The sequence below is a fragment of the Rhagoletis zephyria genome, unplaced genomic scaffold (assembly GCF_001687245.7).
Source record: "Rhagoletis zephyria isolate East Lansing unplaced genomic scaffold, Rhagoletis_zephyria_1.1 Rzeph_scaffold_06001, whole genome shotgun sequence".
Taxonomy (NCBI): domain Eukaryota; kingdom Metazoa; phylum Arthropoda; class Insecta; order Diptera; family Tephritidae; genus Rhagoletis; species Rhagoletis zephyria.
This window is the reverse complement of record NW_016163084.1, coordinates 1-23,487: the sequence shown is the minus strand read 5'-3', so window position 1 is coordinate 23,487 and position 23,487 is coordinate 1. Positions and strand designations below refer to the sequence as shown.

At 34.2% G+C, this 23,487-nt stretch overlaps 1 protein-coding gene across 3 annotated transcripts; it reads right to left on the bottom strand.

Annotated features, from left to right (window-relative positions):
* Positions 1–2,464: 2,464 nt before the first annotated feature.
* On the bottom strand, positions 2,465–22,395 carry LOC108372744 (NF-kappa-B inhibitor cactus-like). 3 transcript variants are annotated; one of them, XM_017628507.1, is made up of 6 exons: positions 22,287–22,395; positions 20,440–21,306; positions 20,042–20,219; positions 19,701–19,884; positions 3,498–3,586; positions 2,465–3,433 (listed from the first exon to the last, which is right to left on the bottom strand). In XM_017628507.1, exons 2-6 carry the CDS (start codon positions 21,141–21,143, stop codon positions 3,182–3,184), a joined length of 1,407 nt encoding a protein of 468 aa, XP_017483996.1. In that variant the 5' UTR covers positions 21,144–21,306; positions 22,287–22,395; the 3' UTR covers positions 2,465–3,181. The 3 variants fall into 3 exon arrangements, with proteins under 3 accessions (XP_017483996.1, XP_017483997.1, XP_017483998.1); XM_017628508.1 differs by lacking the exon at positions 22,287–22,395 and adding an exon at positions 22,083–22,240; XM_017628509.1 differs by lacking the exon at positions 22,287–22,395 and adding an exon at positions 22,110–22,240.
* Positions 22,396–23,487: the final 1,092 nt, after the last annotated feature.

Sequence of the window (23,487 nt, the reverse complement as noted above, 5' to 3'; positions counted from 1 at the left end):
CGCCCCATTGCTGCTACGAGTACGAACTGCGAGCGCCTCGTTGTCTGCGAGGCATTGAGTAGGAGTTTGCTCACTCGCTCGCTCGAACTCAGAGTTTTTGCCCACCCATGTTGTGGGTAGTGTCCTTGGTCGAGAATAAGGTTGTAAAGGTTAAGTATTCGTTGTTTTACTTAGATGGGTAGTTATTGGATGATGGGGTATGATACCTTTTCAAGCCCTGGTGTTTTACCTTTAACTGATGAGAGTACGAATTCGAGTTCAGCTTAGTTTATTTTTGCTTCGATTTGCTTGGCGTGTGTCGAGAGGTGTTGATTTGTCAAAGGATCATCTTGCAGGTATTCCGCTTTGACTTTGCCGAAAGTATCTTAAAGTTTGAATCGGAGGAAACAGACGAAAAGGAAGAAGCGAAATAGTTGGCAATTTGCAGCGGTGTGGTTATCGTTCCGTTAGGAGAGTTAATGCTGGATAGATAAGAAGCCAGTGAGCTTCTTAATGCCACTCCAAACGTCCTTAGGTTTGATGTGGGACATATTTTCGATGTGATCTTTTCAAAGCTTTGTTTTTTAGCTGTTCTTACAGCTCTCCTTAAAAGGGCATTAGCTCTTTTATATGTTAAAATATTGTTATCAGAGCGGGGGCGTTTATAATTCTGCCATTCACGCTGTTTCTGCAGACGAAGGGTGGATAAGTTGGCATTCTAGCAGGGGATCCTTTTTTTTTGTAATTGCACGGTGTGGCTTGCGGAATAGTTAAGGGGCGGCGGTGCGAACAATTCTTAGAATTTTTGCTGCTTTTTGGTGAATGTTGTTTGTCGAAGGCGTGTTTCGGCAAAGTTGGAGGCAGCGGGTAGTAAAATTATCCCAGTCCGCGACTTCTGTCTTGAATTTGCTAATGTGCTTATACTGAATTGATTTCCGTAAAAAATGATACGTGTTTAGGATCGGGAAGTGATCACTTCCATGCAAGGAGTCTACTACACGCCAGGCGCATTACGGTGCTAGGGCAGCAGAACAGAAGGTGAGGTCGATGCTGGTGAAGGTGTTGTGGGTTGAGAAATGCGTGGCGGTGCCGTCATTTAGACATATAAGATTAGAAGCCAGTAACGTGTCTTTAACTATTGACCTTCTTTGATTGGATTGGGTATCGCCCCAGATTGTGCTCCGTGCGTTGAAGTTCGCTCCTATGATGCAGTTAGTATTGACCTGTCTTGGCAAGCGCATGAGTTCAGCGGCAGTAAACACTTGCGTTAGGGGGATGTAGATACATATGGATTTTGTCCATTTTTAATACCAGCCGTCCTACGCCCGAAAGAAGTACACGTACTAAGTCTCATTAATACGTATATTTTGCTTAGCTGCACATCCTTCTTTGCACGAAAAACTTGTGCACTTAACCGAAAAAGGCACTTAAGCGAATTTTCTTTACTACTTCAATGAGAAAGGTATCCAAATCCCTATGAAACCAAATAATGGAGAAGCACTTACCACATAGAAATTACTGCAAGCGACATTTTTACCGAATAGTATCTAATTATCTATATAACTACATAAATTTATAGCCATTTTCGTTGTTCTCAGAGATGAGCAAAATAAATAAAGGTTGTAAAATTAGGTAATTGTAGGGTCAGTGCAGGTAAACGTAATACTTTCTTTGATAATTGATACTAGTTGCACAATTTTTTAGGGCAGGTATCGCCAATGTGCAGGTATGTTGAATGCATCTATCGAATCAGTTTCCTTATAAATATTTAAAATAATGCCTCTGATGCACATTTTGGGGTAGGCATCTTAAATGTGCACGTAAGCACAAAGGCAGCAAAGCAAAATATACTGTATATCTAAATTTTTACTCGACACACTGTGCACAGACGGACGGATGGACAGACAGACAGTCACCGCTTAATCGATTTCTCTGTTCATCCTGATCATTTATGTATACATTTGTCTATATCTATTTCTATTCGTTTTACCTGTTACAAACAACCGTTATGTGTACAAAGTTATAATACCCTTGTGCACAAGTGCGCACGGGTATATCCCAGCAAACAAATAGGTTGATTTGAAATCAAAGCCTTTATCAAATGTCAAACGTTTGAAAATGATTTGATATTGATTTGAAAACTACAGCTTTCTCAATAAAAAGGGGAGTTTGATCTCCATTTGAGAATATGGTTAACTCTCAAATCAATTTCAAAGGTTATTTATCAAATGTAATAAATAAATTTATAATAGGAAATGTATATTTAATATTTATTTTTTCTTCGCGATGTACATATGTATGTACATAACAAAAGAAACAATTAAGATAAAGTAATTTATAATAATTCGTCTTGACGGGCTGCAGCTTTTTCAATCGGCGCAAACATCAAATCCACTATTGGTGGGCTTTCTCTTAAAAATTTTTCCTATTCATTGTTTTTTTTTTCAATTGATCTTAATTTTTTTCTTACAATTTTTGATTTAACTGCGTATTTTTATAACGTTTGATACTTGTCATCTTTCTTCAAATCAACCTCAAATGAATTTCAAATGTAAAATTTAAACCTCGCTTTCAATTTGAGAATCATTTGAGAAAAACATTTGATATCAAATTGAGAAATACATTTTTCTCAAACGTTTGAAACTGTGTTTGCTCGGATTATGAGAACGTGTAAACTCATCAGTTATATTTCTATTGAATTAATTTTACTACTAAATCGGCTGACAATGTCGGTCAGATTATACGAACGGTAAACAAATGTTTAAATATGAAAAATATATTTAAAAATGACAGCATAACATTTATAACATAGATGAAATCATACTAGCTTACTTTTTTTTATACACATTAACTTAAATTTTAAAACTCATTTCCACCCGTATTTATAACAACGAACACAGATTAAATTGTTTTTAATGACATAATTAACTCTTCGACAAACGCAAAAATATGTACGTATGTATGTATTTAAACACTTGTAATAGTTATAAGTCCTACTGGCTAGATTGTCAGCAGCATTTACAAGTACAAATGATTCGACTAGGAAATAACGCTATCAAATTAGTAAAAGTTCTATTTTCTATAATGAGTGCGTACATATGGATATTTACATATGCTGTTGAAAAATATGATGTTAGTTATAATTTGGTTCTACTAAAACATAGAACTTTTTTGTGAGAAGAAGCAAGGTTTATGCTTGCATTTATTCGGAATCATCCTCACTACTTTCATATTCACTGTCTGGCGGTGTGAGCGGTTCGACGCCATGCTTTTCTAAAATATTTTGCATTTTCGATCGCTTCAAAATGCACGCAAATTGATATGCAGTTAGACGACCAAACGTGGTTGTTTCCAAATCCAATTTCTGTTTGCATTGATCCAGTAGAAAATTGAAAAGCTCTTCATTACCCTTTTCAATGGAAATGTGCAACGGTGTGTAGCCGCCCTTTCCTTCCTGTACATAGTTGAGAGCATAAATTAGATTTTATTCTTGCATTTGTAACAGTCAAAATACTCACTCTTGCATTGATATCAGCGCCGCAGTGAACTAAAATGCTTAATATTTTCAAATGGCCCGCCTCGGCCGCTAAGTGAACACAGAATTCACCTGAAAGAAATATAAAGAAAATGAATTTTAAGATGTAAAATCATTTAATCCACAAATCAGGGCACATTTCATTGTTTTAACTAGTTTGGTAACAATCAGTACGAAATCTATACATAAATGTATTTTTGACTGTAAATTGCACCCGACTTTTTAATTTGCTCATATATTTTCTTAGTACATGCACATACAAGACCATGCCCTCAAGACCAATGATTTGATGGCACGAGAAAGTTTACTTGTTTAAGTACATACATTTACACTTTTAAATATTGATTAACATATATATGTGTGCACACATTTTTAGGTACACTTCCTAACCAAAAGCATTTTTAAGTCATTCCTAATGGAAAAAAGAGGCATCTTCTTTGGATTCGGTACTAAAACTGAACATAGCATTTCATTAGTAATTTTAATATTATGGCGACACCCACACATCGACAATATTTGACTATTTATCTTAATATTATTTAATTTTAATTATTTGTATAAAAAAGTACAGTTTATACTTTAACGAAAACCGTATAAATCTAAGGTCCAATTTTTGTGCAACATTGTCCAATGGTTCTGAGAAATTAGTTAATTCCAGATTTTTTGTTTTTCGATGTAAAAATTAACAAATTCAAACTTTAAACTGGAAAAAATAACAAATAAGATTATGTGTCATTTTTTTCATTTGTGTTAAGGCCTTTTCTGTTACAAATAAATCAAGCTACCAATGGACAAAATCGATGGATGGATAAATAAAGAAGGAATGAGTGGTCAAATAAAAAAGGCACACAGATTTTTGTATGAAAAATGAGCAGGAAATAATGCTACTCATACGCCGTGTACACCTGAGTAACTCTATTTTCTGCTTATTCATTTCACAACTCATTCCTTTCTTATTTATTCATCGATTTTCTTCATTGGCAGATTCATTTTTTTTTTGTAAAAGAACAGGCTTTCATACAAAATAAAAAAAGAATTCAGAAAATGTTAATTTTTTTCATTTTTTCATAAAAAAAAAATGTGGAACTATTAATTAGTTTCTCAGAAACCATCAGGCCTGTCGAAGAGTGATGTATTACGGTTTATGGAGAATTTGATTATCTTTACTTCGTATTACGATTGTTCAATTGGTTCGAAAGATATGCATAGGTGATTAAGTGGATCTACTCTTTTTTAAGCTGAAATTGCAAATATCTCAGAAAGTTATCCATTAGAGAAAAACGTGGATTTGATTTTCGGAATCACTGAGCAATTCCACATAGGAATTGGATAGTGGCATCGGGTGAAGAAATTAAAGCTCATTTCGACATTTTGTTTTAAGATTTAGTATCGAAAATTGAATGGGAAGATGATAGCACACCTTGTGGTTTGGTATTTTTAGCACTTACAATGCAAATTCGAAAAATTCAAAAAAAAAGAGAGTACAAAATTTCCTGCTGTGAATTTTCAGAGCTATATATTTTTAGCATTCATCATAAAATTGTACTAAAAATATTTAAAGTTTATTGTGAAAGAAATAGTATAAAAAAAATACAACTGTACAAAAAATGCAAACAGCGTTTCGCCTGCCTTGACGCTCTTATTAAAAAATTACAAGCCGTGCACGACATGGTTGTGGAACACAACTGCAAATATTGCCACACCCCACAAGCCCTTTATGTGTTTACAGCATAACTCGAAGTGACTTCGAGTAGCTTGTGGAACAAACCTAATATCATATCAATGTGTTTTAACTGATAGAAAATATATGTACAATTATATCTTATCAACCACCGCGAATCCCCTAAGAAATTAAGGCGCTTAACAGCCTTAGGAATCTCCTAGGTATGTATGATGAGAGCAAAATCACTAAAATTGTGTTTGCACACACAATGGTAGCATACCTACATATCTACGTATGTACAATGTGGATATATACATATATGTACAGTATTTTACATATCTACAGATCCCCCCTTTCAAGGTGAAATTGTTTGCCACTTTCAGAATTTTCAATTAAAGTACAGTTCATTCTCTAACAAAACTCTTGTAAACCCAAGTTTAAAACTTTTTTAAAGACTACTAAATAATGCAACCAATTTTCACCCCAATTTCAAACTTTTTTCTCAGAAGTGCTAGAATTTTTCTGAGTACACAGTTTTATAGCCCATTCCATTTTAATAATGGGCAAGGCTCAAGTGGCTAAAAACTACCGTTGATTTTTTAGAATTTTTTTTTCGCATTTGCTCCCATATAACGAATAACCACAATTTATTTTTATATTGAAGAAACCCGAAACTCCTTAGGCTAAATTGTATGGGCTATAAAACTGTGTACTCAGAAAAATTCTAGCACTTCTGAGAAAAAAGTTTGATATTAGGGTGAAAATTTGTTGCATTATTTTGCAGTCTTTTAAAAAGTTTTAAACTTGGGTTTATATGAGTCTTGTTAGAGAATGAACTGTATTTTAATTGTAAATTCCCAAAAATATATATACAAACATGAGGGACAAACAATATCACTTTGAAATGGGTGTGCTATTGTATTGGCCAATACTGTATATGTATTGATGCCAACGATAAAGCCATGCGCAGCGAATTATGACGCCGAGAAAACGTGCCTGCATTAGCGTCTGGGCAAGTGTGAATTTAGAAAAACCCGACAAATTCCCATAATAAAACAAACACATATGTAAGTAACAAACAAACGAAAAACACAGTAAGGCGAGTTAAATTCGCAAAAGCTATTTAAACAAAAAAGGGTAAAAAGGAATAATGCTTGGAATCAACGTTATTGCCGACGGTATTGATAGCTCTAATATAAATGCAAATGAATATGAAAAATAAAAATAAACACTGCTGTGTTCTAAATAAAACCGCCACCTGCAGAAACAATGCGCAACAGGTTTGCAAATGTAGAAGTTTGAAAATTATACCGCTACAAAAAATAGTCGTATGATATTATCTAGCAGGACCGAAAATTTTAAGCTTTTACTTGGAATTGCTTTTTTGGTTATTTGGTTGAATCCTTTCGTTTCGTCTCACTGGATTGTTAAATAAACATGCTCAAATTACTGTACATCTGGCTTTATTGTACAAGAAAATTTTTACAACATACTTGTAACACCCGTAGCTTGCAATATTTGTAACAGAACCTTGGCTTGACACAGCTGAATAATTTGAATCAAATACGTTCAGTAATTATAAAACTCAGCAATGAAGATACCGATATCATTCGTCGTCGGATACCAAAAATTTCAAACTAAAGGTTTGTCCCTGCAAGAAGGAATTGGAGTTATTGAAAACTGTACTTAAATTTTTGCTGTTATTTCCCCCCCCCCCACGCTTTTCATTTTCAATCTCATAAATTTTTTATAATGACTTTTGCTAAAATTCCAAAATCAAAAGTTATCAAAACAAGTTCTATGGGACTGAGAAATATTATTTTCTAATTTTAGTCCATTTATAAAAGTAAGGTACATTAAAAAGTTTTTTTTTTTAAATTTATTTTATACTTTTTAGTCTTGTCTGTATAAAATTTTGCAATAGATACTAAAATAATTCAACTTGCAGTGAAAAGAGAACAGAAGACTATGCAAGCAAAATGTTGTTTGCTCACATTTAGTATATGCCTACATATGTACATACATACATACATATAGCAGCAATTAATTACAAATAAAGAAATGGCGTGTCGTCCATTTCCGCTGTAGCGTATGTAGTACATATTTTTAACTTCTTCTGGCGAGGCGACATCTATCTCTAGAGTTTTTCTAATTGTATGTCTTTGTTATGATACCTACGACGAGGTTGATATCTAGACTAGGTTTGCCATAAATACCTTTGCTATATTTATAGTATGGTGGTCTGGACATACAACATTGCAAGTTGATAAAAGCGTTGTAATAAGGCAATTTCCATAAAATCCGTTCCAATTCCCTCTTTGACTGTGAGTGATGGTGGACGCGTTCGGCGCATAGTAGTGTTTAAAAAACTTTTCTTTTGGCGCATTAGCACATGTGTATGTGCAATATACATTTATCTGTGGACTGCAAATCTGTATAAGTACAGTGAATTGGAAACCTGTAAAAGTACAGCTAACTGTGAAGCTCAGCGCTTCATGTGGGGCGATTCTGCCTATTAATAATCTTAACCTTTGTGAAAATTTATACTTGGACACCACATTGTGTGATAGCAGCAAGAGGTCAGGTGAGTGATTATAACCTGGTAGGGTTGTGAAATCTTTCAGCTTCTGCGCTGGTTTTGTGCTCATAACTTAAAAGTTCTGATTAAATAAAATTAAGCCTGCCGCGTACGGCAGGAAAAACTAAAGCCGCTATGGCGTNTAAAATCCGTTCCCTCATTATAAATCTTGTACAAAGTTTAAAGCTTTGAGTTATACGGGTTTCGGTGGTTAGAAGTGCGCGCTATGACTCCGCAGAACCTGGGTTCAAGTCCGGTTCAACCCAGCATCAAAAAATAAAAAATAAAAAGTGTTTTTCTAATAGCGGTGGCCCCTCGACAGGCAGTGGCAAACATCCGAGTGTATTTCTGCCATGAACAATAGCTTCTCATAAAAATACAATCGCCGTTCGGAGTCGGCATAAAACTGTAGGTCCCTCCCCTTTATGTGACAACATCAAGGCGCGCCGCAAATCGGAGGAGAAGCTCGGCGAAACACTCAACATATGTGTAAGCGCCAATTTATTATTATCACTATTATTATACGGGCTTCGTGGTAGCAAGAACTATATTTTCCTAAACAAATTCCTTAAAACAAATAAATAAAAATAGATGATCGAAACTTGTAAAGACAAATCGCCTCTAATTATCGGGCCACTAGTGTATGTATGTATGTATGTATGTATATATGTATGTTTTTATATTCATGCTTTCATGTGTGTAAGCAGGTCAAGATAAAATGTGCCGGGCCCCCAATATTACTCATCTTGATTAGCTGGGAAAACTAACTATGCATCAGCGGGAACTGCCATGTTTATCCCTACCTCCCAGCATGTAAATTGCCTTTGAATTATAAATCTACTGCTACACTGTGAAACGCCGACAAATCAATCAAAACTTCAACGCAATCCATGGCTACGAAAATCTTTGAATTCCATGTACCAATTACGTTAATTGATGAGGTTTCGGGTTTTTTCAACAATTGTTTCAACAATAAACCAGGGGTTTTCATAATACGCTTTTGATATTTTAAACAAATAGCAGAGGTAATTTTGAATAGTATACACATGTGTATGTCTGTAGATACATACATATGTATGTATGTAAATATTTAGAAGACCGTCTTGTAAACAAGCAAAAAAATTAGCAAAAAAACCTGAGATACTGTTGTGGAATTTGTAATAACTACGTAATATGCATTTACTTGCATGTGTATATGTATGTGCAAAGTAATAGCTGTTCATACAGATTATTCTATGGAAAGTACAAACCGAAGGGTCCGGGGACGAGCAGCAAGAGCTCCACTTGTTAAACGCAGGTTATTTCTCTTAACCGATATGCAATGAATCACAAAGGCATTTGATAATACATAACGCCATACTATTCGTTTGGTGAATGTCCTAAGTTAAATGACGATTGTGAAGAAAACTCTATTAAAAGGGAGCATGCTTTCGTACAACGGTCGAAATAACAAAAAGTCCCACTAGTGTAGCAGAAAAAAAAACGTAAAAAGAAATACTAAACATACGCAATTTAGCCACAGGCGACCAAAAACCACGCCAATAAAACACGCGCAAAAAAAAAAAAACAAAGAAACACACCGAAGCGTAAAAATAAAATTAGTCTGATAATGTGAACAATTCAAGAAGTTAAAACCCATATTTTGCAACAACTTTGTAAAAGTGGGGTACAGTGGTACAGATGCCTCCCGTGGGCTGCGGATGTTGATTTTGATCAAGAAGAACTTGTAGGTAGACATATGCAAGTACCTAATAGGTATGTCCATGCGCCCCAATAGTAGAGCAACGTCAACTGACTTCTAAGTCAATGACTAATACTGCTAAAAACCCGTTAATTTTTTATCTTATCATATCAACATATGTGTGTAAATAAGTACCAATAACCGGACGCCATGCATCACTTGATATAAAGCCAAACTCGTTTAGCCAGCCGCATGCAAAACGTAACACTATTTCACACAACAGCCTGAATTTGGAAACTCCCTGACAAACAGATAACCATATGCGCGCAAATGTCAGTGGCATCACAACCACGCATAAAGCAAACAAATTCAAATTGGGGTTTTTGTTTTACATTGAGTTGCGGCCAAACTGAATAACGAAAAGTAATCAACCTACCTACAAGTTTAATCGGCCACTTCAGCATTTCAACAGTTAAATGATAATAAAAATACATACAAATGAAAAAAACCCAACATTTTGGGAAAATCCAAATGTATAACGTTGTTGCCGAATATTTCAGTGAGTGAAAGTATAGCCCTTTCGCCAAATAATATTTATATCTATGTGCATTAAGGTACCTCAGGAAAAAAGTTTCTGCTTGACAAAGGAAACCGAAAAAGTTATAATTTTTTTCGCTACCACCAAATAAAAAAAAAATCTGAATATATATGGGCAAATCTAAAAAATAGGTACACTTTCAAAAAAAATTTAAATTTTAAATTTGTGAGCACACCTGCATGTTTTATATATCGTTTTATTCCTAATCTGTTAATAAATCGATTAATATAAGTGTAATTCATAAGTTGCTTCAAAAGTTAGACGAGGAATAAACATGAAATAGAAAACAAAAGAATAAGCTAGGTTCAAATTACGCTGTTCAGGTTGTAAACTTTGAGCAATGATTTTGAAAGTTGAACTCACTTAATTGGGACGTTCTCAATTCAATGGCATACCCCGTATTACCAGATTGGCGCCGGTTTTCGAGATCACGGTATTTGAAAATTTGATTAAATTTTAACTATTTTTATAAAAAAACTCCCTCAGTTTTGAAGTTATTTTACTAAAATTTTGCACATAACGGTTTTTTAATATTACCTTAATTATTCCTTAAAATTATCGAAATAGGTTAACATTAACATATAGCTCCAATACAACTGATTACTCAGATATGTATTTTTGCGTTATAGCTCTAACTTCATATCTGAATAATAAATTGCATGGGTGCTATATGTTAAATTGAACCTATACCAAATTTTAACCAGTTTAATTGAAGCAGTTATAACGCGAAACAACATCTCTGATCAATCAGTTGTATGGGAGCTAGATGTTTTAGTGAACCGATTTCGATGATTTTATGGAATAGTTAAAATACTATTAAAAAACGGTTATGTGCAAAATTTTAGTAAAATATTTTCAAAGTTCAGGGAGTTTTTTATAAAATAGTTAAAATTTAAGCAAAGTTTCAAGTACCGCTATATCGAAAAGTGGAGCCAATAGGGTGAAACTGAGGACGCCATTGAATTTAGAAGGCTCCAATTAAGTAAGAGCAACTATCATAACCTTCTTCGAAAAAAAGTTGCTTTGATACCACGCCCGAAATATTCTGACTAAAAGAAGGAGCATCATTAAAAGTAGTGAATCAGGGTTTTTACACACTTCTAGATACAAATTTTTTGAAGCATTTTACAGGTATATGTAATTTTATAAGGATTAGTAGTTATAGAAAGATTTAGATCGTTCGCTCGTACGCTCAAGATCGCAGAATATTTTATCTTTAAAAGTTAGTTTATTCTAAAAGCACACCTCTTGCTAAGGTATCAAATTATTTGTAATTGTTTGTAGAATACAATACATACTTAAAAAGTTCTTTGAATTAAACGCTTCAAAACCTATATGCGCTAAACCGAAAATTTTGAAAATTGTGAAATGTAGAGTTACAGACTTTGAGTTACTTGCCATTTCGTTATTTTTTAATGCACACTTTTTTTACCTACTACATATGAAGTGTACACATAAGTGCTAAGAACCCATTTAATTTCAAATCAGAATATGGTGTGATTCAAAAGTTATGACATAATTAATTGTGCCCCTCTTAAAAATTACATAAAAAATTCACTTGTTTTCGTTATTTTTTTTAACTGAAACACCTATAATTCAAAAGTTATGCAGCAAATTGATCCAAATTTTTTTTGAGGCTTCAAGTATACGTCAATGAATTATATCCAAAGGCAACGAGCTTGATTTAGTTTATAGCAGTGAAAATAAAGCTAAATAACACAAAGGTTAACTGTTTTTTTAGATTTGCCCATATGTTCAAAATAAGGACCCTTAACCTTTAACTATAGACAAGGGAAATTTCCAATATGCGCAACAATGATCAATTGGAACTTAGTTGTACAAACAAGACATTTCAATAAATTATAGTTTGGAAATAAGATTTCTTTCTTTCGAAAATAATTTTCCCTATTATGGTTGTCGACGTCGACGACGAAAACTCGCAAGTCCAACGCCAGCTACGTGAATACAGTGGCCCCTATTATGAGTTGCATTCGATCTTCGACTGTGGTCGAAAGTGCTTATCGAACGAATTTTCATTTGGTATTATGACGATCATTCGATGAAGAATAGCGCTACTGTGAATTTTGCTCGTTTAACAACAGTATATTTTTCACCGCTGAGAAGCTTTGTTTACAAATCGAGCATGATGAAACTGTACGATGGTCATTGCTATCTGGTTCACTTTATAATTTTTCATTATGCGACTGTCTAAAGAGGTGTTTGTGAGCCAAATCTATTTAAAATATTTTAAAACTATCCACAGCTCTACGATTTGGTTTTCAGATATCTTGCCCACTGAGTATTGTTAGCTTTCCGGAGGTCCCAGGTTGGAATTCCGTCAGAAGCAACATATTAAAATTATTTATTAAAATTGAAAGGAGTAGTCCACTTGCAAAGAGCGCTAAGTAAAATTTTTTCGATTTTNGTATCCAAATTTCCAGGTAATAATAAAAAAGATTCAATCTAAATGTTACTTGTTGTTGTAGTCGTTTTTTCAAATTTGTGGCTTTCTATTGGCTGCATTTCTTTATTCATTCTGAACGTTTGGAATAAACTTNAGGAGCATCATTAAAAGTAGTGAATCAGGGTTTTTACACACTTCTAGATACAAATTTTTTGAAGCATTTTACAGGTATATGTAATTTTATAAGGATTAGTAGTTATAGAAAGATTTAGATCGTTCGCTCGTACGCTCAAGATCGCAGAATATTTTATCTTTAAAAGTTAGTTTATTCTAAAAGCACACCTCTTGCTAAGGTATCAAATTATTTGTAATTGTTTGTAGAATACAATACATACTTAAAAAGTTCTTTGAATTAAACGCTTCAAAACCTATATGCGCTAAACCGAAAATTTTGAAAATTGTGAAATGTAGAGTTACAGACTTTGAGTTACTTGCCATTTCGTTATTTTTTAATGCACACTTTTTTTACCTACTACATATGAAGTGTACACATAAGTGCTAAGAACCCATTTAATTTCAAATCAGAATATGGTGTGATTCAAAAGTTATGACATAATTAATTGTGCCCCTCTTAAAAATTACATAAAAAATTCACTTGTTTTCGTTATTTTTTTTAACTGAAACACCTATAATTCAAAAGTTATGCAGCAAATTGATCCAAATTTTTTTTGAGGCTTCAAGTATACGTCAATGAATTATATCCAAAGGCAACGAGCTTGATTTAGTTTATAGCAGTGAAAATAAAGCTAAATAACACAAAGGTTAACTGTTTTTTTAGATTTGCCCATATGTTCAAAATAAGGACCCTTAACCTTTAACTATAGACAAGGGAAATTTCCAATATGCGCAACAATGATCAATTGGAACTTAGTTGTACAAACAAGACATTTCAATAAATTATAGTTTGGAAATAAGATTTCTTTCTTTCGAAAATAATTTTCCCTATTATGGTTGTCGACGTCGACGACGAAAACTCGCAAGTCCAACGCCAGCTACGTGAATACAGTGGCCCCTATTATGAGTTGCATTCGATCTTCGACTGTGGTCGAAAGTGCTTATCGAACGAATTTTCATTTGGTATTATGACGATCATTCGATGAAGAATAGCGCTACTGTGAATTTTGCTCGTTTAACAACAGTATATTTTTCACCGCTGAGAAGCTTTGTTTACAAATCGAGCATGATGAAACTGTACGATGGTCATTGCTATCTGGTTCACTTTATAATTTTTCATTATGCGACTGTCTAAAGAGGTGTTTGTGAGCCAAATCTATTTAAAATATTTTAAAACTATCCACAGCTCTACGATTTGGTTTTCAGATATCTTGCCCACTGAGTATTGTTAGCTTTCCGGAGGTCCCAGGTTGGAATTCCGTCAGAAGCAACATATTAAAATTATTTATTAAAATTGAAAGGAGTAGTCCACTTGCAAAGAGCGCTAAGTAAAATTTTTTCGATTTTTAATTTTTGGTGCATTACGTACCAGTATTTAAAGTAGCTTCATGTCCACTAACAACACAGTATAAATTCATTTTATATTTTGAAAAAATAAGCATCAAATGTTAACTCTTCTTCCAAGAGTCGCTATCATACTTATTTATAAACTTTCAAAAGTATCCATCTTCTGATGAACTTAGAAAACTGCTTTAGGTCGTATAGAATGTTAATGTTATCTTATGTCATGTTATGTTATGTTATAATTTTATAAGGCTCTTGTGTATCCAAATTTCCAGGTAATAATAAAAAAGATTCAATCTAAATGTTACTTGTTGTTGTAGTCGTTTTTTCAAATTTGTGGCTTTCTATTGGCTGCATTTCTTTATTCATTCTGAACGTTTGGAATAAACTTTTTTGTTTACTTATTCTTTAGAACGTTCCTGATGATATGTTAACGTATATTTCAAACACATTCTTTTTATTCCGGCTGTGAAATGGGATTATCCGGAATGTATAAAGAAACGCAGCCATTATAAAATCACATAACGCTGTTTGCAAGTGGACTACTCAAATAATTGCTGAATCTTAAAAAAGTTTTTTGTTTGGTTTCCAGTAACTATGAAAAAGTTTCTGTGAAGTTCATAATGAAATCGTTTTCAACGANTGAATTAAACGCTTCAAAACCTATATGCGCTAAACCGAAAATTTTGAAAATTGTGAAATGTAGAGTTACAGACTTTGAGTTACTTGCCATTTCGTTATTTTTTAATGCACACTTTTTTTACCTACTACATATGAAGTGTACACATAAGTGCTAAGAACCCATTTAATTTCAAATCAGAATATGGTGTGATTCAAAAGTTATGACATAATTAATTGTGCCCCTCTTAAAAATTACATAAAAAATTCACTTGTTTTCGTTATTTTTTTTAACTGAAACACCTATAATTCAAAAGTTATGCAGCAAATTGATCCAAATTTTTTTTGAGGCTTCAAGTATACGTCAATGAATTATATCCAAAGGCAACGAGCTTGATTTAGTTTATAGCAGTGAAAATAAAGCTAAATAACACAAAGGTTAACTGTTTTTTTAGATTTGCCCATATGTTCAAAATAAGGACCCTTAACCTTTAACTATAGACAAGGGAAATTTCCAATATGCGCAACAATGATCAATTGGAACTTAGTTGTACAAACAAGACATTTCAATAAATTATAGTTTGGAAATAAGATTTCTTTCTTTCGAAAATAATTTTCCCTATTATGGTTGTCGACGTCGACGACGAAAACTCGCAAGTCCAACGCCAGCTACGTGAATACAGTGGCCCCTATTATGAGTTGCATTCGATCTTCGACTGTGGTCGAAAGTGCTTATCGAACGAATTTTCATTTGGTATTATGACGATCATTCGATGAAGAATAGCGCTACTGTGAATTTTGCTCGTTTAACAACAGTATATTTTTCACCGCTGAGAAGCTTTGTTTACAAATCGAGCATGATGAAACTGTACGATGGTCATTGCTATCTGGTTCACTTTATAATTTTTCATTATGCGACTGTCTAAAGAGGTGTTTGTGAGCCAAATCTATTTAAAATATTTTAAAACTATCCACAGCTCTACGATTTGGTTTTCAGATATCTTGCCCACTGAGTATTGTTAGCTTTCCGGAGGTCCCAGGTTGGAATTCCGTCAGAAGCAACATATTAAAATTATTTATTAAAATTGAAAGGAGTAGTCCACTTGCAAAGAGCGCTAAGTAAAATTTTTTCGATTTTTAATTTTTGGTGCATTACGTACCAGTATTTAAAGTAGCTTCATGTCCACTAACAACACAGTATAAATTCATTTTATATTTTGAAAAAAATAGCATCAAATGTTAACTCTTCTTCCAAGAGTCGCTATCATACTTATTTATAAACTTTCAAAAGTATCCATCTTCTGATGAACTTAGAAAACTGCTTTAGGTCGTATAGAATGTTAATGTTATCTTATGTCATGTTATGTTATGTTATAATTTTATAAGGCTCTTGTGTATCCAAATTTCCAGGTAATAATAAAAAAGATTCAATCTAAATGTTACTTGTTGTTGTAGTCGTTTTTTCAAATTTGTGGCTTTCTATTGGCTGCATTTCTTTATTCATTCTGAACGTTTGGAATAAACTTTTTTGTTTACTTATTCTTTAGAACGTTCCTGATGATATGTTAACGTATATTTCAAACACATTCTTTTTATTCCGGCTGTGAAATGGGATTATCCGGAATGTATAAAGAAACGCAGCCATTATAAAATCACATAACGCTGTTTGCAAGTGGACTACTCAAATAATTGCTGAATCTTAAAAAAGTTTTTTGTTTGGTTTCCAGTAACTATGAAAAAGTTTCTGTGAAGTTCATAATGAAATCGTTTTCAACGAAAAATTAACTCAGACAAATTTCAGGAAAACAGCCGAAAGCGCATCCGTTTTACAACTATTTTCTATAGTTTCCTGCACATACGTTTCGAATGAACACTTTAGTGGGAGAATTGATCTGAAAANACTCAGACAAATTTCAGGAAAACAGCCGAAAGCGCATCCGTTTTACAACTATTTTCTATAGTTTCCTGCACATACGTTTCGAATGAACACTTTAGTGGGAGAATTGATCTGAAAAACGTCCGAAAACTGAATCGGAAAACGGATGAAACATCAGGTTTTTATAAGAAATTGTTTCTATTTTCGGATATGTTTCCGGATATGGCTGGGTTCATATTCATATTTACTATGGGAGTATTTGTAAATTCAAAACTTTAAAACCTTTTTCTAGTTTCTCTTTTTTGAGTTATGACTAACGTGACTAACCGTACTTCTTTCGGAAGTACAGTACTTCTTTTTTCGCTCTTGTACTTCGTACTTCGAAGTACAGTCAAATGTACTTCTTTGCGATATATTGTACTTCAGGAGCGAGATTCTGTAACCAGTTAGCGACAATTTTCGGATCGCCATCGCAATTTTTGACGCATGATATAAATGTTTTTGCGTCAAAAAGTGCGATAGCGATTCGAAAATTGTCGGTAACTGTTTACAGAATCTCCCCCCAGGCCCTGTACTCCTCCGATCTTCTGGCCGATCGTCACATAGCCGGGGCGATAAATTCGTACAAACTATTAATGCCGCCGGGGACCGGTGGCATCATACCTGCCCAGCTGCAAAGTGGATTATATTTAAGCGAACTGCGTGAGGACCGGGTACACCCAAAGGCTTGGAGGGTAGTCAATGTTGCTTTCATTCCGAAGGCCTGAAAAGGCTCTCATGTTACCCCTAGGGATTTAGGCCTATCAGTTTCTTTGTTTTTGCTAAAAACGCTACAGAGACTGATAGACCTGTACATAAGGAACGCGATTCCTCGTGACTGTCTTTCAAGAGCTCAATATGGTTATTGCAAAAAAAGGTCGGTGAATACCGCCCTGCACAGCTTGGTAAAGTCAGAGGGAGCTTTCGCGCATGAAGATTATGCAGTAGGGGCCGTCTTCGACATCGAGGGGGTCTTCAACAATGTCGCTCCAGAGGCATTAGTCACACAGTGCAGAGTCAATAGGAGCACTCCACAAGGTGTTCTGCTCTGGATTGCGGTTGTAAACGACCTTCTAGAGAAACTGGAAAATGTGGGCTGTCGGGTGATCGCCTATGTAGATGATGTGGAACTTTTGGTTAAGGGACGATTTCTATACTCCCTTTTCGATCTGGCTCCAGGTTAATTGCACCAGGTAACTAGGTGGACAATCAACGACGGCTGTCGTGGAAGCCTAACATTGAGGAAAGGGTAGGAAAAGTGTCGATTGCCTTGTACTGCTGTAGGGGAGCTATCGGTAGGATTAAAATTAATTCATTAGCTCTAGGAAACCAGATTCAAGCCTATATTGTTTCAAGGAACCCTTGTCTGGTGGAGCTCACTAGTGGTGGCTAAACATGTAAACAGGAATTAGCGAAGCATTAAGAGCCACACCTACACCGGCACTTAACATACATATGTTGAACACGACACCTGCGGATGTTGTAGACAGAATTGTCGCAGCACAAACTGCTATTAGGCTAAGGGAAACCGGGTCGTTTTGTGATATAAAAAAGGAAAAGAAGTCGCTTCTCTGCTGCAGCAAATGTTTTTGTTGACCACTTTAAAACACGTTATCTCTCAAGGGCTAGTGATGGGGGTTCTGACAGGCCATTGTGCTATTGGTATTCATGCGGTGAGACTAGGAATTTCAACTGATCCTTTTGTATCAGCTATCAAGAGGAAGATGAAGTGGAATCATCTCAACACTTTCTTTCAGGCTGTCCAACATTCGCGCGCCTAAGATGGAAGCATTTTGGCTCGCACTTCTGTACAAACACTGAACTCTCAGGGATCGAAATTAGCTGCTTTCAAAATTTCGTAGTCGGCTCGCGGTGTTAACTTAACCCAACCTAAGCTGTACTTCTTTGAGCTATGAAATAGTTGGTCACATTAGTTATGACAATATGTACATAGGGATCGTTTTTTACTCTTGCTTTTTATCTACATATGTATATGCAAAAATTTTACTGTATGGCACTTCACTACCCAACAAGCATTTCTGTAAGTGTTTTTAAAAGTAACTTAAAGTAAGTTTGCTATACTAAGTGTTAAATAAGCGTTTTTAGTATTAAGTTTATTTTAAGTTTTTTTCAAATGAACCTTTTATAACTGTTTAAAGCGAATATTTATAAATCATTTAAATTGAAATAAATGTCTAAATGTCTAGATAAAAGTAAAGCGCGAATGCGTACGACGAAATCAAGAAAAAATACTTTATTTTTAAAATCTAGTATTTTAAATTTATACTCATACGCTTATAAACAAGGTGCCGTTGCGTTTTTTAAGCATTTTAAAACCCAAGAATAATCGTGCTGTAAGCTTTATGTTTACTTTAGTAAACTTTTAAAAAACCTACTTTAAGTTTATTTTGCTCGTTGGGTATGACCATATTGTTGGTATATATGTACATACATGTGTATGTATGTATAGCTGCTGATTATTGTTTTTGGGGTAAAACCGAAAAAGTCTAGCACACCGCAGACAATAGCTACAGCGGGAGCTGCGACATAATGACGAGCTATGGATATGCACATATCGTCGTTTAAAGTAAAAAACCGTGTATCGTCATTCTGCAAAACTGTGTGACATTTGCGGCCAAAAATTGGATTGCTCACACAAGCTCTTGACTCAAACCATACGCGGTTTTGCATTTTGTTGATACGCGGTTTTGTACTTTAAACGACGATATGAATATACATACATACGTATATTAGTGTGTAGGTACATATGTATGCTCGATGTGTTTACATATTGGCAGACAAAATGATGAGATTTTCTAAAAGACGTCTATGATTAAAATATTTATAGAATTTAAATGTCGTCTCCTTATGTATAGAATATTTCACATTTTCAACAATTATAAATCAAGGTTTTTAAAAGAGGATATTTTCATTCTAGATTTATCACATGTATACATACTATACTATTGACGTCAGCAAATTTCTGTGCCAAAAATGTAAATATTGCTAAAAATGAGACTACAAATAAATAATTTTAGCTTCTTTACGATTGCTGACCGACAATGCTTATAAAGGGAACAATTATGGAAAAGATTATGCTTGATATTTTGTAGTACGTTCCATGTCACTTTAGACACGAATTTTTGCTTGTGTATTTATTTTGCATATAATTCGCTATAATACCAAGTATCTTATATATGTGGAGACTTACCATCGTAATTTCTAATCTCTAAATTGTTTGACAATTTATTGTTTGGTCTGAAACCATACTTTCGATATGTTTCCATAATTTCAGCAGCGCTAAATGGCAACGTTAAAGCGCTAACACATGCCTCATCGCCAGATATACATGCAAGATGTAATGCTGTATTTCCATGACAGTCACGTAAATTTGGCTGGATATTAGAGGGAGAAACAGATTTTTTTTTATATGAAACTTACGTTGTACCGATATATAATTTACATATAAGTTTTATTCAAATAGTAGTATTATTACAGTGATAATTATTACTAATCATTAACAGATGAGATTAAGTTATGATTATTATATACCTCAGCACCGGCGAGTAACAGCATGCGTAAAATTCCTATTTGATTTGTAAGCACTGCTAGATGTAACGGAGTTTGGCCATAATCATTTTTTATGTTTAATAGGCAGGGGTGTACAGCGAGACGGATTAGAGCGGAAACTATATTTGCTTGACCCGATAAACATGCCAAGTGAAGATAGCTGCAGAATGTAAAACAAAAAATACGATTTCAATTTAGAGCTACCAACGGTTGAATATTATTAAATATATTGGTATTTATGCAATTCTTTCGGAGTTGAGTCGGATGCTAATTTTTTAATGTCTTATTAGTTCACCAAATTCGTATATATGCGGAATTTTAAAATGTGCTTAATAAGTAGTAAATCATTGATTATTTCACGGCCACTGAATTCTACTTACGTATCTCCCTCGTCATTTTGTTGATAGTATTGTTCCCATGCTGGTAATTGATTAGATTTTGCTGTTTTCGTTGTTGCTGTAGCTACTATGGGTTCAACCGTTGCCACTCTGCCCGATGCATTCAAGTTATTTATTGGTTCATTATGTAAAATAAGATTACAAAATCTTTCAGAAATGTAAGCATCCACATCGTGTTTAAGTTTCATTTCTGTATCTGGTAATGTTGTGTTTTTGGTAGCGACGGCTGTGCTATTTTGTTGCTGCCGCGATTGCGTGTTATGTTGTGCAATAGACTGATCTTTGGGCTCTTGGTATTCTTCTTCCTCAATACAACCCGAATCAAAAACATAAAGCTCTTTCTCAACCTCTTCTTGACGATAAGAATTTTGAGGTGACTTCCTAGAGTTGGCTGCTGCTTTGTCGGCACTGTTTGCCTTGCTTAAGTTGTTTGTAGTATTTTCTCTTTGTTTCTCTTCTTCTTCGAGATTAGAACTTAAAGGACCCGACAAAAAACCCGAGTCTATTTCATGAATCTGATCATCTATGTCAATATTTTTTAATATTTCCTTTGTTTGAGAACTTTCCTTGCTCTCACTGCTTGCTGCAACAGCAGATGCACTACTACAATCATAACCGACTACATTATCCGTTTTCTCATTTTTGTTTGTTGTATTTTTCGACGCAGCTGGGTTTTGACTCGACATATTGCTGCTTTATATTGGTTTTTTCCGTGATATGGAATTTCAGCGTAACTGGAGATTTCTAATACTTGGGTTTTTTGCGTTTATAAACGTTCTACTTCACTTACAGATGTAACGTTGAATGCTTCACGTATGTAATTTCAGATTTCACTAAGTTCATTAGTCTCTGAAAAATGGTGTAAATAAGCATTAAAGATAGAATCTGGATTTTAAAGACATAAATTTTGATTGAACTTAATTCATAGTATATATTTGATACAGTTAAATCTTATATGTACATATGGATGCGCTAATTTTTGCACAAAGTTGTTAGGGTTTTATTCAACTGAGCAATTCATTTAAATTTTAATTTTCATACGTTTTTTGCGATGGAATAGAAAATGCTTATCAAAACGGGCATATACATATATGTAAGTACATATGTATATAATACATAAATGTATATCGCTAGCTTAGAGTGAAAAGTTGCCAAGTCCCCTTTCACAAATTTTACAGGAGAAGTATACATTTTCTTAAAGTATTTTGCAAAACTTTGAATACAACATTTTGCGTCCTTAAAGAAGAGCGGAACTCCATACGAATCATAAGGATTGAAATATTTGGTATTATTTTGGCCTTATCGCATTTACTGTGCTTTTTTTTGTTTAGAAAATTAGTCTTATATAGCCCCTATATGTTCAATCGCGAAGCGCCGAGGGAACTGCTAATGCAAATAAATTTATTTGAAGCCTTTTTTGGAGTGGTGCTTTTTCCTCTATGGACAAAAGAAACTTTGTTAGGACCTTTCACAAATTACAAACTTCAATTTGTTTGAGGCAATATTAGTGATTCAACTAAATTTTCTGTATCACAATATGTTTGTATTTTTATAATAGATTCAAGAGACCCATAATCAAAAACCTAATACGTCGCACCATAATCGCACTATACATATGTACATACATTTGAACTATTTTCTTTATTTCTCACGTCGCAAAAAGTCCGTATGCCAGCACTTTGCTAGCATGTCAAGCACATTTAAAATTCATGAAACGAGTTTTATTGTAATTCCATAACTTTTTTGTATATTTAATCCGCTGCTACTTCGGGTTCAATAATACATATGTATATATGTAAACATATGTTTGCAATGGATGTAATAAATACCTCTGAATCAAAATATCACGATATTGGAACGCACTTCTATTTATATTTTTAAATTTCACTGTTTTTTATTATAGATAATTATAACACATATGTTTCGCGTTTCCGACTTCTTTCCCATTGTGGAAGAATACAAGTGAGATATCTTAGGGTTGACAGCTAGTTGACAGGGTGTTCAATATGGCGATGACAGTGTGAACAATATGGCAGCCAATATGGCAAGCAAAACCGAACGGCCCGAAGCTGCAAAACTACGACCCGAATGAAATAATTCGGGAAAAAATAACGGGAAAAACCAGGGTTCCGAGGTGCTGTTTCGTGACCAGAGTTTTGTGCAGCTCCGAAAAANTTTCCGCGCTAATTTTCTTATGAATGTACTTTAATTTTACGAACTCAACACTTTTATTTAATCAAGCTCGGGTATTCCGACCATGTCTGAACTTTGTATTTTCCACTTGTTTGCAAATTTCCCGACCAAAACCCGTCTCTATTTATTCGCTGTCTCTTTAAAACTGAGACAACAACACTACCTGTTGCGCGAACAAACGTCAAACGAAAATCAAGAAGAAGACCACGATGTTGCCACAATGAGGAAAAATTGTTGTCTGTTTGGCAGGTAACAGATTCTTACACCACGGTTGTAATAACGTTCAACTATCACAGACGACCCATCACTTTAATTGCATTGGCGCATATTCATAGTCATATTTAGTACTCAACTAAGTCGAAACTATTCTAAGTCACAACTAAAGCTATTCATAGTCGCCTTAGTTTCGACTTTTCTGGCTAAGTACCAACTTAAAATTTAGTTTCGGCTGCAGCTGCAACTAAGTCGTAACTAGGAAGAAGTATTTTATCAAATTAAGGGAAAACAGACGAAATATGTAANATTGGAATAATTTAGATAAATTCTCAAATAATAAGTCAGTTTCACGCTAGTTCTTTTAAAGTAAATTTGTGCATAACATTTAGATATCTACTATTTGTATGTTTCACAGCACGCTTTCGATAAATATCGACTTCACATCATTGCGGTTGTTCTGGCTATTTCACACAATTAACACGAAAATGATACCTCATTCTTTTGCATAATCATGCAATGAAAATAAAAAAAATTTCATAAACGGATGATCAAACTTGACATAAGAATAATAAGAATGTAGTTTTTCCAAAATATCGTAAAGAAAAATCGATACATTTTCAC